This window comes from Apteryx rowi, unplaced genomic scaffold (assembly GCF_003343035.1).
Source record: "Apteryx rowi isolate R43461 unplaced genomic scaffold, aptRow1 scaffold_40, whole genome shotgun sequence".
NCBI lineage: Eukaryota > Metazoa > Chordata > Aves > Apterygiformes > Apterygidae > Apteryx > Apteryx rowi.
In genome coordinates this window covers 1452569-1467384 of record NW_020450530.1, presented here as the reverse complement: position 1 = coordinate 1467384, position 14816 = coordinate 1452569, and the positions used below count along the sequence as shown (strand labels likewise).

Below are 14816 nucleotides of genomic sequence, written 5' to 3'. Positions count from 1 at the left end.
CGTGGGGCCCGCGGGCCGGGCCGGGCCGGGCCGGCGGGTGCCTCCCTCGCTGCCACGCGTCGGGAGCCTCGGGGGAGGCCGTGCGGGGCCCGGGCTCGGGGAGCGGGCGCGGAGCGGGAGCGGGCCTCCGCCGGGGTTTCCTGCGCCGGGAGCGGCGGGCTGCTCGGCCTCGTTCTGCCGCGGAGAGGCGATTTTTGTTTCCTGGTTGTGATTCCTCCCCGCAGCCGTCGTTGGAGACCTGCCGGTCTCGCCTCTGCGGCGGAGGTCTGGCGCTGCGGCCCGGCGCTCCCGCCGGCGCTCGCTGCTGAGTGAGGTCTCGCTCCTTGTACTGGTTTGCCGCTGTCTGTCCGTAGCATTCCTCCCGTCCTGGGGGACTGGACAGACCTGTTATATTGATTATGTCTGTTTGCTTTTCCTTTGCGCTATTTCCTGCTGTTTTTTTTCATTTCCCTCRCTTCTCCTGGATACCTAAGCAATTTCAGTTGGATATAGCGTTATTCATTTCCTTTTGTGGGATAATCAGCCTTASTGGATACAGTTAAACTTTCAGCGCTGCAGCTGAAAGTAAGGTGACTAGTGCACAGGGTTTTTGAAGCTAATTTGTAAAGCTGTATGATCCTTGTGGATGAATATCTGTTGCTTTTAGTCATCAGTAGTGTAATAATTAGCCTTTAAATTTCTTGAAACAGGTTCTCTTTTCTGGGGGCATGGAGCTGACGGATGTCTGATTTGCAGACTTACTTGGCTTGCAGAATGGCAGGAATCCCAGAAGTAGTTCAGCTGACTTCTAGGACTTGTGCCACATTACCGGGAGAGGAGTGCTCCTGCTCCCTATCCGTTATGTCATGGGCATATGTGGATATGGCTTTCACTTCTAAGCCTGTTGTAGTGCACTGAAAAGCATTTCACTTTACAGAGGCACATGTGAAGTAGTGCAAGCTTTTTGCAAGTGTCTCCTACCTCTCATCCAGTGGTGGTGATCCCAGCTCAGCTGAGATTCGCTCTGTTCCAGATAGCAGGAGGGGGCAGAAGTGTTTCCAGGTATTGAGCTGAAGCTTTCTTGGGAAATGAAGTAGCAACTTATGCCAAATGTCACATCTGAATGAATCCTATCTAACAGTATAGCCTGTGTAGAGACCTTTATGGGTACTGCTCATTGCCTGACAAGGGTGGTGCTTGTTTGGGGTTGAGCAATAAGTCTTGTCTCTGAAACAGTCACCTGTGAAAATGTATGAGGACATCTCCAGCTTAGTTATTTTTAAATGTTGCAACTGACCCACACGGTGGGGTGAGAATGCATAGAAGTCTAATGACTTCTGTTTTGTGTAACTTCAAGGAACTTGGCCTCAATATCTGTTAATGTTTAGAAAGCTATAGGTGAGCAAGGGGAATGTACTTTGCCTTGAGCACCTCTACATAGTCTATGCTGAATATTTAGCTCTTATTTTAATCACTAAATCCAGGCTTTTTCCTCCTCTTGTTCTTCTGTTTTGGTTCCCTGCTCTATTTGTTTTAAACTCTCCCAGGCTGTTTGCCCTGGTGTTTCAAGGAGATGCTTCACCCATCCACACTGCAGTAATCATAACTACTGTGTCACAATACGTACTGAATGCCGCTTTTTTGATTGCTGTCACAGGGGCTTTTATTAACTAGTCCCAGAGTTCTTAGCAATACTGATGCTACTGGTGCACTAAATTTGTCTTTTTTTTTTTTTTTAATACTATTTTTCTGATGGCCCATAATCTAGGGGTTGTGTGTCTTGAATTGCATCTGTTGGAGATGGTGACATTCTCTCAGTTTAAACCATGAAGCTAAAGAGAGACTATGAGATAGAGAAGTTGTCTTCCCTGTGAAACTGAGACTGACTTTATAAACACTAACCTGTTGACCTTCTGCAGCTTTCTTCTCTAGCATCATACAACTGGCTGCTTCTGCTGCAGCTGAGTCATTTCTGGAGAGTAAAAGTTAGCTGGGCTCTGTTTGGAGTAGCCATTTGAACCTGTTTAGTCTTGACTTGGCCGTTCGGAGTCTGGGCAGTAAGTGAAAAGCGTAACCCTGGAAGTAGTGGTGGCTTTTCCTGTGCTGGACTTGCATATCCCGGGTGGTTTCTAGCCTGTAGATTCTATAATGGCTGATCTGAAGTTCATTTCACAAATGACTAATAGGCAGGTGTTCCCCCTGTTTTATGTGACCTTACAGAGGCAGTAACTGTAGGGAAATGGTTGAAAAGGATTTGGTCCATTTAAGAGCTATCTGTATAAGTTACAGGGTGAAGTTACAGAAGGCAGCTGAGTGCATCTGACAGCTTACTGCTTGCAAGCGTGCAGCTCACCCAGCTGCAAATATTTGATACTTGCAATTGATCCCAGAGAAAAACTGTCTCCTTTAATGTATGCTTTAGAAAGAAGGGGTAATTGAGTGACTGCTGAGTTTTTCTGTTCTTTGGAAACTGGAAGTCTGTGGTTAGTGGTTTTCCTTCTCTAAGCATGCTTTTTTTTCCTTTATGCAACCTTACTGCAAGTAAACTTCTGGTAGCAGGAAGAAACAGGTTTGAGACCTGCCAAGCAGCTGTATAACATATTCCTTGCACCATCTCATGCCCATCCAGATCCTGGAATCTTCCTTTAAGATAGTATGCGTATCTGTTTGGATTTGGGATAGCATTAATCTTTGTGCCAAATGCTCTTTGTGCAAGAATCTTCATACAGTTTTTCTAGCTTGTATGCCTCTAAAGAACGAGCTGTCTCAGGGGCTTTCTGGCACTTCTAGCAGAAGCTATTATAGTTCTTTGACTATTCGCAGCTTTTTCTGAAGGGATAATAGGCCACTAGCATCTGGCTCCAGTCTGGTGTTCGTTGTACAGTCTCTACTGGAATATCTATTCAAGTGTGTAATTCCTTCCTGGTAGTCAAGTTGTTCTCTACTGAATAAAGTTTGCCTTTCCTTTATTTCTGTTCTGGGAAATCCAGTTAATTATACAAATGAGTGCAAATGTTATGTGCTGAGTCAGTGGCATGGGGGAAACAGTAGCTTGGCTTCCTGGCCTTGTGAAAAATAATATTGCTTTTTTCCGCAGAGAATGAGGAAGCTGATGGTGGTGTGGGATATGAAGGAGAGGAAAAAAAAAAGTATATTAGATGTTCAATTTAGAAACTTCTGTCTCTGGGGTTACAGAGTGGCTGGTATTGGCTTAACTTTCTGTGCGTGAGGGCTTTGATGTCAGTTACATAATTTAAGGATGTTCTTTGTCAGGATGCAGGAATCCTTGCTTCCTTCAATGTAAAATGGTTACTCTAACTCACCTTATTCCTGCATACAGGTGAAGAGGTCTGGAGATGCCTAGGATGTGGGGACAGCATTGCTGCTGGTCAGCGCATCTACAGGACTGTTAATGAAGCTTGGCATAGTTCCTGCTTTCGGTGGGTAAAACTTTAGCCCATTAAACTCTCCTTGTGTTAATAAACTAGCTAGGAACCTAGTGGATGAAGTACCAACGTTAACAGGGAGTTAGGCTAGTGACAATATCTTGCTGTCATCTCTGTCTCTAACCTGTTCTGGAGCCTCTTGCAGAACAGTTGCGCTCTCCTGTTTGCAGCCGTACTTCAGTGCTGGCAGTAGCACTTTGGAACTGATTTTCCATTCTAATAGCAGTCTGAAACTGTCTGGCAAAGTGTTGCCATGCTGACGCCAACACACCCGGGAATACAGATAAAGTACAAATGAAAGCTCTGATTTACTGGTGGTAGCAGAAGCCATGGGTTGCATATTTGTCTACAGCTGCATTCCGAAGTAATGCCCAGGCAATTTGGATAGCCTGTTGCTGTTTCCTTATGTGGTACAAGAGAGATATCAGGGTGTTGCTGATATGGAGGGAGATCTGCCTTTTTGCCTTCTCTCCCTTTCAGACTATTAAGACATACAAACTTGCCAGAAACCTCTTGCGATAGTGTTGCTAGCAGCAAGGACAAGAAGGGGTCTCTAACATGCTCTGCTTCCTGGCAGTAGGATTAATGCCTCTGCTCTGTCTTGTGAATAGTCAGTCTGGTTTTCATGCCCCAGAACCATGCTTCTGAGGGGGCCTAGATTTGGAGAGGGGTTGAGTATCTCCAGCCTCTATGGGCTTTTTTGTAGGAGCAGCTGTTGGCTTGAATCTGGAGAGGCTGATGTTTTGGACATTGTCAAAACAGATGAGGGGGAAAAGAAGCCAAAGTGTGGCTTTGGAGGAATGTTTCATGTGCCAAGTGAGGAATCTACTGTCCTGGTTTAAAAAAAAATAATAATAAATGATATTGCTGAAGTGAGGATTATGGTTATTGGTGTTTAAAAAAAGCATATTAGGCTGCCAAAGTGATGCTAGCTCTGTCTGCTTGGAAAATGCTATTATTTAGAATGACTTCTTGATCATCACAATTACTGCTTTACATTGCTGCAAATCCCAATCTTGTGGGTTTCTGTTGGTTTGAGTATTCATGTATGGCTATGTAGAATCAGCTTCTCTGAATGCTGGTCTTGTCTTCTCCCTAACAAACTGGCATCCTGTTGCTGAGCTTCCCTGGATTCTGCCAGTAGTCAAACCCAAATTTGCATGTGTTAGTAAGTCTTTCTTTCTTGCCTTTGACGATATTTCTGATGTGGGTCTTGATTTGCAAATGTCTAGGTGCTTCTTGCTATTGGGGCTGTTGAGGTGGGATAACAGCTGGGTTGGAAGGAAATCTTGCCCTTAATGACAACTTCGGAAACAGCGCTTGTGTGGCTGAGTACAGGGTCTAGGCTGACATGCTCTAGATTATAGTGCAAAATGAAAGTCTGATTTATTTATTTATTAATACAAGTGAAGATGCCAACTCCCTTCTGAGATATGTACCAGCTATCTGCATTTGCTGGTGTCATCTGCTTCTCTTGTGCCCTGTGCTTTTGACTAGCTCCACCACCCTGGTAAGCTGCCATGCTGGATGAACAACTAGAACCTGCAGCAAAGGAAGCTGCCCTTCCCTTTTTCCTAGTTTCAGGGTAGGACTGTACATGAAAACAAATTCCCAGTTTCCACTGTTCTCCCTTCTCTTCTGTCATCCCCTAGCCATACTGGGCAGCAGTCTTGTGCTTAGTATCCCAGAGCCAAACTTTAAAAACCCTCTAAGGGTAGGAAGCCTTTGGCAGCTGGTAGCCGTTAGTTCCGGCAGCTCTTGTGGAGTGTTTTTTACAGGCTTCCTGTGGATTAGCTGACTCTTTGGCCTGGCACATAATTTCTCTGATGCTGATTGGCACCTCTCCAGGCTCGTTAGCTCTGTTTATTCTTGGTCAGGCCGGGCTGCTGATCATGCTTGGCACTGGCAGTAGCTGACGTACATGCGTGTCTCTGAGGATTTAAGTTTTTTGTCACTTCCCTCCTTCCTCAAACTGCATGCACAGAAGCTTTGTCCCAGAGTCCTGTATTTACTCTGGTGTGGCTGGAGGGACAAGCAAATCGCTATTCGTGTATCTTGGATATTTTAAGTTGTTCTTTGGCAGGCTGGTCCAAGGCTTGAATCTGTTGGTTTAGAGCTGGCTGAGGAAGTTTCTTAGATGTTTCTGTCACAGTCTGTTGTGCATTAACTCTGAATGTACTTTTGTGCCTGCAGATTCTACTGAATTCTGCTGTGATAGCATCCTTTCTCAAAGGTCGTTGTTTTTCACTCTGGCATAGTTCCACTGGGTTTGGAACTTACCTTGCTACTTGTCTCTCCTTATCTTGGTGGAGCGTTCAAAGCTTTATGTAATGTGTCTTTTCTCTAGGTCTGGATCACTTTTATCCAAGGGGATTCTTGGAAGGAAAACTTTCTTTTTGACCTAGAGCATGCTGTTCTTGCTGCTTTCAGTCTGACTTACTTTTTCCATATCACAAAATAAAGGGTGCTGATTTGAATGATACGTTTGAACAATTTATTGACACTTGGTGTTTTGATGTCCATGGCTTTTTTTTCCCCCCACAGATAAAGACAAATGAAGTTAAAGACTATTCACTCTTTCCATAGGGATTTTGCGTATTTGAATCCGAGTAGGGCAGGATGAGAAGAGCCAGGTATAACTGTGTGGTTTCATTTTGTGGAAATAGCATTTGTTAAAAATGTAGTTTTGATAATTTGAAAACCATGAATTCGGATCAAGCTTGTTTTGGAGCCAGATTAACAAAACTTTTGGAAACGGTGGTAGGAATTCCTACTGCAGCAGAGTGTTTAAGAACTTTATAGGAAGGAAGACAGCTGTTCCTTCCTAACTGTGAAATAACAGAGGATGTATATTACTATGGTCTATAAAATCTAATTTAAGTAGCCAAGCAACACAGGCTTGCTGCTAATATCTCAAAACAACAACAACAAAAAAACACCTCATGAAGGAAAAACTATTGGCAGTGTATCCTTCACCCAGAGTTCCTGAAGGTGATACGTTACTGGTGGTTTTACAGTACAGGTTTAAATACAGACTATTTAGTTTATGCCACAAAACAGTTTATTAAAAGCTGAAAAATCGTCAGGAATCTGCAGAGTGAAGATGATCCTCTTCCCTCTTCTGGAAGAGGGAAGGAAGAACAGGAAATTCTGTATGAATCCAAAATTTGTGATTAGTAGGTCTAAAGTGTTGGAGATGATGGTAACCAGAAACTGTTAATTCAGCTTGGACAAATATTTCCTTTTTGCTTAAGGCACCAGGTCTTTAATGCATGTACAATGGAGCTTGACCTGGGGAAATGGTGTCTTGGCTTTCTGAATTATTTAAATTATATTATGAAGTAGCTTGATACTAAGTTAATAATATAAACAGTTGTTTGATTTTAAAGTAAGCTTTTGGTATCTGATTATCATAAAAGATTTATTGTATACTTAATCAGGGGCTACGTTAGATAATTAAGCAATTGTAAGTTGCAAGTTGATTTTCCAGTAAAAGATGCTGAATACAGCTAAATATAGTCTTGAAACTTTTAAGAAAATGTTTACACATGCAAAAAGTCTAAGTTAATAAGATGAAATGTATTTAAATTGCAATAAAATTTGCCTTATCACTTAGAGTTAAATCAGTTTGCCTGACAGACCATTTGGAGTCAGGTGCTTGGACTTCCTGATATGTTGTTCCAACCGTTTTGAGATTTGTTAACCGCACACAGAGTATCCTAACCACCAGGCGGCCATCTTCACTTAACAAGTACTTAAAACATGAAACAGTGTTGGCAAAGTGCGAAGACCTGGCTCTGTCTTCTGCTGGTATTCTGAAGTGAACTTGAAACAATTCTTCTTCCGCCCATCTCTCACCAGTGCAACAAGGTCAAAAGCAGATCCCTCGGAGCCCTCTGCTACCTGCTCACTGCGCGCCCCCCTGCAGCGTGGGAATTGCCGACGTTTCGGAAAGCGCGACTGAATTCGATATTCCATGCACTGAGAGGGTGCCCAGTCCTCTAAGCTACTGAATAGGAAGAGCCACTAGCAATTTCTCAGTTCTAATGAACTGATTTTCTTATAGAGCAGAGACGTGTTCTTGTCCATGGGATGGCGTATTTGGTTTAATATAAAAATATTTTTTGCTGAGCAAAACTTAATGAAGCACCTTAATTCTGTTTACATTTCGGGGGGGGCACAAGCTAGGCAAACTTGTGTTAGGAATTGCTTATGTATAGTTAGCTGAATCTGTTTTGGGGTTGGAGGATGGACTAGTTGACTTATGAGGGTATTTTCCAGATGTATTTTCTATGATTCTCAGGATATCTATTAAACTTCAGCTTCTATCTGAAGGAAATAACCAGTTTTTTGACCATTCCTAAGTCAGAAATTATCTAACATGGGTCATCTAATGGTCTCCCATCACTGTAGGTTTTCAGTCTCTTAGGCTATGTCTTCTAGCACTTAACTATCCTTAGTGTTAGACATTTCTATCTACTGTCTTCAGAAGACTCCCTTGTTGCAATAAAAATCCTTTTCTTCTAGCCACGTTCTCCATGGACATCCCAAAACAATTTTTTTTCCCCTTCTATTCTCCAAGTAACCTTTTCATATGTGAAAGCAGCAGTCATGTACTCCCCTAGACTAAATAAGCCCTAGTTCTAGCTGCTTTTTCATAGGCTGTATCTTCTAGACTTTGGATCACTTCTGTTGGTTCAAACTGTTTGGCATAAGCCTTCATTTTCCAAGAGCTGCTTCCTCCCCACAGACAACAGGACAAATAGATCTGTAGTGACAGGATACGAAACTGAAATGTGCATAAGCTGGCAAATAAAGACTTAAGCAAAGGTATATACTAAGCTGAATTTGGAATGTGGGGACCTTTGATGCTTCGAAGCTTCCTCTGGCTTTTCACTATGAAGGCGGTCAGGTTTGAACACACAACTGCTGAGTTTGAGAGCAAGGGAAATATCGGCTGTAACAAAGGGGAGCTGAATTATTGCAGAAGCAGGAAGGTGAGAATCTCCTCTTCTTCCTGGTCTTCTCCAGCTTCTGGCAGTTACGAACAGCTCATGATAGGGTCTTAGAAGTGAAAGCTTGGTGCTTTTCTCCACTAATCCTGCAGATTCTTGGGAATGCCATTTTAATGGTGTCTTCAATGTTACTGAAATTCCACAGCTAGCTATCAGATTTAAGGGAGAAATTCTTGCTAAGAGCATGTTTGCACACAGACCACCATGAACTGGGTTTAAGGAGTTTAAAAATCCAAAGTGACAATGAAGCACTTTGCAGGTGGCAGTGGCCACATTCCTCAGAGGAGTCTTGCAGCTACAGCACATCAGCGACAACTCCTTAAGGAGGAGTTGGGCATTCTGGTCTGAACTCTTCTAGTTGACTTGTGCAGCTTGTCCTTTAGGGCACTGTTATCAAAGCATTATTGTACCAATGTAATTAGAATTACTCATACAGCTCAGTATGTGCTAGGCTTTCCACATGAATGAGACGGGATCCTTCCCTGAGGAGTTTTGCGGTCTGCACAGACAAAAGCAGTGACTTAGGAAGCAAGTGAAGAAGCAGTGGTTTCAGTGCCACTCTTAATTGCAGTAGGTGCCATGCTGCTTTTACTTATCAGAAGTCACTGCTTCTGTAAATCATGAAGTTTCAGCAGGCTGAATTACCGTGACTTGCCTCCCAGCCTACAGTTATTCATGACGTCTACAGCCATTAGGCAGGTATGGAGGAGAGAAAAACTACATCTCCATCTTAATGTTGTGCTTAGTGATATTGGATACTGAGAAGGCACTACTGTGTTGGTCTGAGGTTCTGGTTCTGTTCTGGTTGTGTTTAGAAGTAAGATGCAGTGAAATAAATGAGCCAAGCTTCACTGTTCATTTTAGTTTACTCAAGAGCTGTGTGCAAGAACTCTCACTCACAGGTGAAGGCATATTGAAATGATATTTATTTCAGCAGCTGATGTCAGGAGTTGGCTCTGTCTTTCAACACCAGCAAAACACGTGTTAATGTCAGTGCCTTGGAAATACAATGAGGCACTGGGATTGCATTAAATTATTTGGAATGACTCCAAATTGTACCCAGGCTGAAACAAAGACTTGCTGCAGCCTCTTCAGGCGTCAAGCAGATGCCTCTTCCCCAGTTTATACCAGTCCCACAGGCATACTGAGCTGCCTGTCTGTGCCAGGATAAATTTGCAGGTCTTAGGTTTGGAGATATGCTGAGCAATGCATCTGTGCGCAGACATGCTGATGGACACCATGAAACTGGAATAAAACTGTAAAAGCTATGAAATTTTGAGACTCAATTTGCAATAAACTTCCTGTTAAGTCATTGTCTGGGTTTTCCATTTGTTCCCTTTATTTGCCAGGTATATTTTTGCCAGAGATGAAAGCCTGAACAATGGATATACAAATCAAAGTCATAGTAAGGAAGGTAACCGCTTATGATGGCTGCATGTTTGTAGTGGAAATGCTGTCAGCATTTGCAAGAGAGAAGATGCTGATATCTGACTTTGGCTGGTTAAAAAGAAATTTACTTCAATATATTTTGACCCTCAGGATAGTATCAGTAAAATTATACAGAAGTTTTTTCTCCCCACGTCCTCTGCCACCTGTTTATCTGTATTTTTGAAGTACAGTCGTTCTGTCAGGAATCCAGACCTAGAATTTGACGTAGTGAATTAATAGATTAACACCTTTTCCAGAGCCCTCTTATCAGGGCTATTATGTTCTCAAATAGGTCTTGGAGATGATAAAAAAGGCACGAAGTAACATAAGAGAATTCTGTGTAGAAAAGCTAACTTTTACTGACTGCTGCTGGGACGTGCTGCAAAAGTAAAATTACTTTGATAAGATGTTTCCTGTTTGAATAGAGGTTTGACTATGTGTCCTTTGGCTTTAAGGAAGTCTCAAACAAAATCTCTTCCCAGTTGCTTAGCTGTCTGGGTGGTTTTTATTACTTTGAAGTTAGGCTTTATCTGCTGGCTTCATTCACAGACTAGCTGGCCGCTTATCGCATCTGCGAATCAGATCTTCAAAGGTTTTGTCTGAAGAGTTGGGATTTACGAGGTCACGCGGGCTCCCGCTTGGAGGGAGCTCAGCGCCTGGCAGCAGGGTTGCGGGGAGCAGCTTTTGCGCGTGGGTGATGCCGGGCAGGGCAGGGGCTCCGCGATGCGCCGGAGGTACGCACGCGACGTGGGGTGCTGCTGCAGCCGGGGGAGCACTGCGCTGGGAGCGCTGGCCCCTTTTCGGCGTGCGACGTATAGAGGACGTGGGAGACCAGAGCGCATTCCTAGACACAGACTCACCGGGCTGCTGCTTCCAGCAGGGCTGTGTGAAATGTCAGAAGGAATTAGACCCGTGCTGGAGCTGACAACCGCATCGAGCTCTGCAGCGCTAGGTTTCGCTGCGCTTTTACAGCCAGGCTTAGTAACCATACTGAATGGGGGAAAATGATGATTTCTTTTTCTCCATAAATGTGGCTGCTGCTTGCCCTTGCCAAAAAAAAAAAAAAAAGGAGGGGGGGTGCCAAAAGGCTGCCTGGCTTTCTGTTTACTGCAATAGCTAGCAACAGCTGTCAGAGCTGCAGCCAAGGCTGCCTCCTTGTCCCAGCCCCAAGCGTCCCTTGAACAATGTGCCAGCTGAGATGAGCATCTCCAGCAAAAGCATATTTTAATACTCTTGCCTCTGGAACAGAGCATGATTTTTCAGGCTGTGTTCAGGCATGCCAGGCTCTGCTGACTGTACAAAAATGGGAGGGCTCAGTGTAGCAATGTATGTTTGTTGCATTTCTGAATGTCTTGCAAACAGCTTTAGCTGATTAGGCCACTAGAGATCACGCTTGGCTTCAGAGTTAGCAAAGCAATATAACTGCGTGTGCTGCAGGCAGGAGAGAATACTTGTCTGGTCTGATTTATACCTCTCAGCTTTCACTCAGGAGATGAAGATTGGGTTAAATGATCACAGTGGTCTCTGTGCTAAAACAGTATTGGAAAGAAAGTTATTTTTCTTTGGATGAAGCACACTGTGGAGTTACCTTCTGCAAGATGAGCGAACAAGTTGAAGGCACCGTGAAAGTGGTATAACCCAGCTCACTGTGTGGGATTTAGGAAGGTATGTAGTAAAAYGTTAATTTGGTGTGTTTGGAGACCTGGCTAGCGGTCTTTGCCAGACTCTGCTTTCCCCGACTTCTCCATCAGAACGTACCACTGCTGCACAGAGTAGTTTCACATTAATGCGCTTGGCTCTTACTTTGGCAAAAGCTGCTACCTTTCAGCACTTATTAATGCAGTCCCCCTTGGATCAAAGCTCCACCCCTGTGAAGTAGAGCTTATTAGAGCTTATTCAGTCTCCTTAGCCACCCGCTGTCCTGCAATGGCTCCTCCTCCCTCCCACCCTTGGGTGGAACCAGAGAAGGGAAAACTTGACAATAGTTAGCAGGCAGCAGAGCTCGTAGGAACTATTGCAGAAGCATGTCCAACTAGCCCGGTTAGCAGTTATTCTATCCTTCCCAAGGGTGCAGCGGCTGCTGAGTGCAGGAGAAGATGGCTATAGCCATGGGAGCCAGGAAAAATCTGAGAAGGAACGAGCAGCTGAGAGACCTGGCATTCCTTGGGCAGCTTCAAAGAGCRATGAGGTATCTGAATCAGCGCAAGATGAAATGAGCACTTGCTGCTGCCATGTTGGCAGAACAGAGCTGTTCAGAGGCTGTTGGACAGGTTTGTGGCTGAGCCGGTTTATCCAGTGTTGAAGATGGGAAGTTACTTGTCTGCCCCAGCTTACTTCGCTCCCAAGGATCCCTTTCGGTAAGTCTTGCACAGGATTAGCAGTGGAGCTTCAAATTATCCTTTCTCCCCTGCAGTGCTGTCTAAGCAGCTAAGTGTGCAAGGTGTGAAGAATGAAGTCCAGTGCTGGTGTGCAGAGAAGAGCTGGCCTCGGGCTGCGAGCCTGTCGTGCTTTGAGCAGGAGACGGGGAAGAGTCTTATTGCCAGCTCCTGTGTCCCCTCTCTGGTAAGAGGGACTGGCACTTGGGTGGTGAGGCAGCGTCCGCGTAGCCCAGATGAGCGGATCCCTGTCAGAGCAACGCTATGGGCACTGCCTTGCCCCCTGCCTGCTCTGCACCCCCATGCCAGAGGATCGAGATTGCTATGGCTGCTCCTTCTAAAGTCTCTTCCAGTACTACGTGTGCTTGGGCATAGCGCAGGGTGAGGGAGTGCCACATGCTGCTGTTGCGTGTTCAGGAAGGTGATGTAATCTGCAGCGAGGCAGTGTATAATCTTGTTTGAGAAAAGAAATCAAGAACTTTGCAGGTAACTAGGGACTTGGCAGTACACTTCACTTACACAGAAAGGATTCCTGCCCCATGATACTTGGTTTATATTAGCGTCCTTTCTTGGTCTGGCCAAACAAATAAGGCTTGAGGAAGGTGTTAACTATAGAGTAAAGCTTTGCTTGCATTATATCTCCATGGTGAAAACTCTTAGTGGGGCTGGACACAGCCATGATGCTGACAGACTGCTGATGTGCTGATAAGGTGGATGGATGGGGAAGGGCAAGGCCGGCAGTTTCAGCGTCTCCCTCCTCTTCCCCCCACCCAGATTTGCCTTTTGTTATTGATCCTGTTCCTGCAAACACTGTAGCACTGATTTGGGGGTAAGGAGACTTTTGTTAAAACAATCTAGGAACTGCTCAGGACTCAGATTCCTGTTTCATAGGAGTACRTACTGTTGTGCAAATTGCTAAGCTTATCTAGGCAACTTTCTGAAAAAGTACCTGCTTTCAGAAAAAGGGAAGTGAGCAGCCATTCGCTATTCAGAATTGTATGGGAATGCACACGCTATGGCTTAGCATGCGTGTAGCCATATATACCTTGTACTAGGCAGTATGGAGATGGTTTTGCATAATCAGGGTTTAAATGCTCAGTCTTCTCATAATTAGTCTGTGATTTCTAGCATCTGTTCTTCCTTGGCTAGTGTCTCCTATGTAGCCAGTGCACRTGCTTCTCCTCACCCAGGCCTAGCAGCCTTTGGGTTAGCTGGCAGCTGGGGTTAGGCTGTAGTCTGCAGCCTGCTGTCCTGCCCCCCACTCTGCCTGCAGAATCGGAGCCACAGCTCTTTGCTGCCTGTCTAGCGTTAACTGATCCAGCCTGACAGTCTGGGGGGGATTTTATTAATGAGCCCTTCTCAAAGGGATCAGTCTCTTTGGTGCCAGGGAGGTCTTTGCTTCCATGAGGGTATTGGCTTTCATTTAGATGTAAAAGAGATGCTTGCCACATCAGTTGAATCTCCCTCTTGCTGAAAACCGGGCTGGTTACCTGTTGTGACCTGATCCTCCTCCTACCCCCCACGAAACCCAGCAGCCATCAAGCAGCGATTTGTGAACTCTTTCTGCACCTGCTGTGTTTCTGAGCACCGGGGCCAAACGCGGCCTTCCAGATGCTGCCTGTGGCTCTGGGACGATGGCGATGGGAGGCAGATTAATTTATTCTCAATTGCCAAGGCTGGGAAGTGAAGAATCACAGTGTATGGGGCTGTATAATCAGAGAAGGGTCCTGCAGCTCTGCGAACAGGGGCTGGACAGCAAGAGGAAACACGTCAAATGTAGCTGCTTCCAGTCCTCCGAGAAACTCGATTACCATGCTTTGTTGCCCTGTAATAACAATACCAAATCATTTAGAAGACTAGCAGTTTCTAATCTAAAAGACAGAAGAGCAAGAAATCTTTCTTTCTTCTGACTGTGGTGACTGGCAAAGATTAGCTTGCTTAACGCCTCCAGATGTGATAGTGTTCCTGTCCCGGCTGCTGTGAGCCCTGGGAGTGGCAGTGCTGTAGCGCCCTGCTCTCTGGTGAGGAGGGGAAGGAAGCAGCAGTAACTCTTGCATCTTCTGTGGTGAGGTTCTGTCCCTCACTTCTCCATGACTGACAAACCCGAAGCCTTTCCCACCTTGCAGAACGCATGGCGAATAACAGCTGAAGGTGCCGTTTGGCAGCGTGGGCCGCAGCAACGTCCTCTCGCTGGCAGCGATTAATGAAGCAGCCGGTTAGACCCATTAGCAGCATCTAGCATCTGCGGGGCCTGGCTGCGCTTTGTTCCTGTTGCCTCACTGCCCTGGGTGGGGTCCTGAGCCTCGAGCTGCAAACTTGTCCTGCCCAGATTTGTTTAATTGCATAGCAAAGAGCTGACTGCTTGCTGACTCCACCCCCTCACCTTCATTTTGCCGTGGGTGTGTTGCAAGTGAGATACCAGCGCTTATTTCCGGATGGAAGCAAACTAATCAAGTGCTGTAAGGTTGGACCAAACTGGGAAGAAGTAGGGGAAAGGTAAAGGGGGGACACATGCACATGGTTCTCTGGAGCCTAAATCAAAGTGCGGAAGTGTTGCTTTTGCTGAAACTTTA

General features: G+C 45.2%; 1 protein-coding gene across 2 annotated transcripts in view; it reads left to right on the top strand.

Moving 5' to 3' along the window:
* Positions 1 to 981: 981 nt before the first annotated feature.
* Positions 982 to 14816, top strand: part of LIMK2 (LIM domain kinase 2) — a 31914-nt gene continuing 18079 nt past the window's right edge. The window contains exons 1-4 of one of the 2 annotated variants that reach the window (XM_026075098.1): positions 982 to 1041; positions 3320 to 3419; positions 11441 to 11533; positions 11936 to 12225. In XM_026075098.1, the coding sequence (XP_025930883.1) occupies positions 12173 to 12225 (53 nt within the window). In that variant the 5' untranslated portion in view covers positions 982 to 1041; positions 3320 to 3419; positions 11441 to 11533; positions 11936 to 12172. The other variant, XM_026075097.1, reaches the window with a different exon arrangement.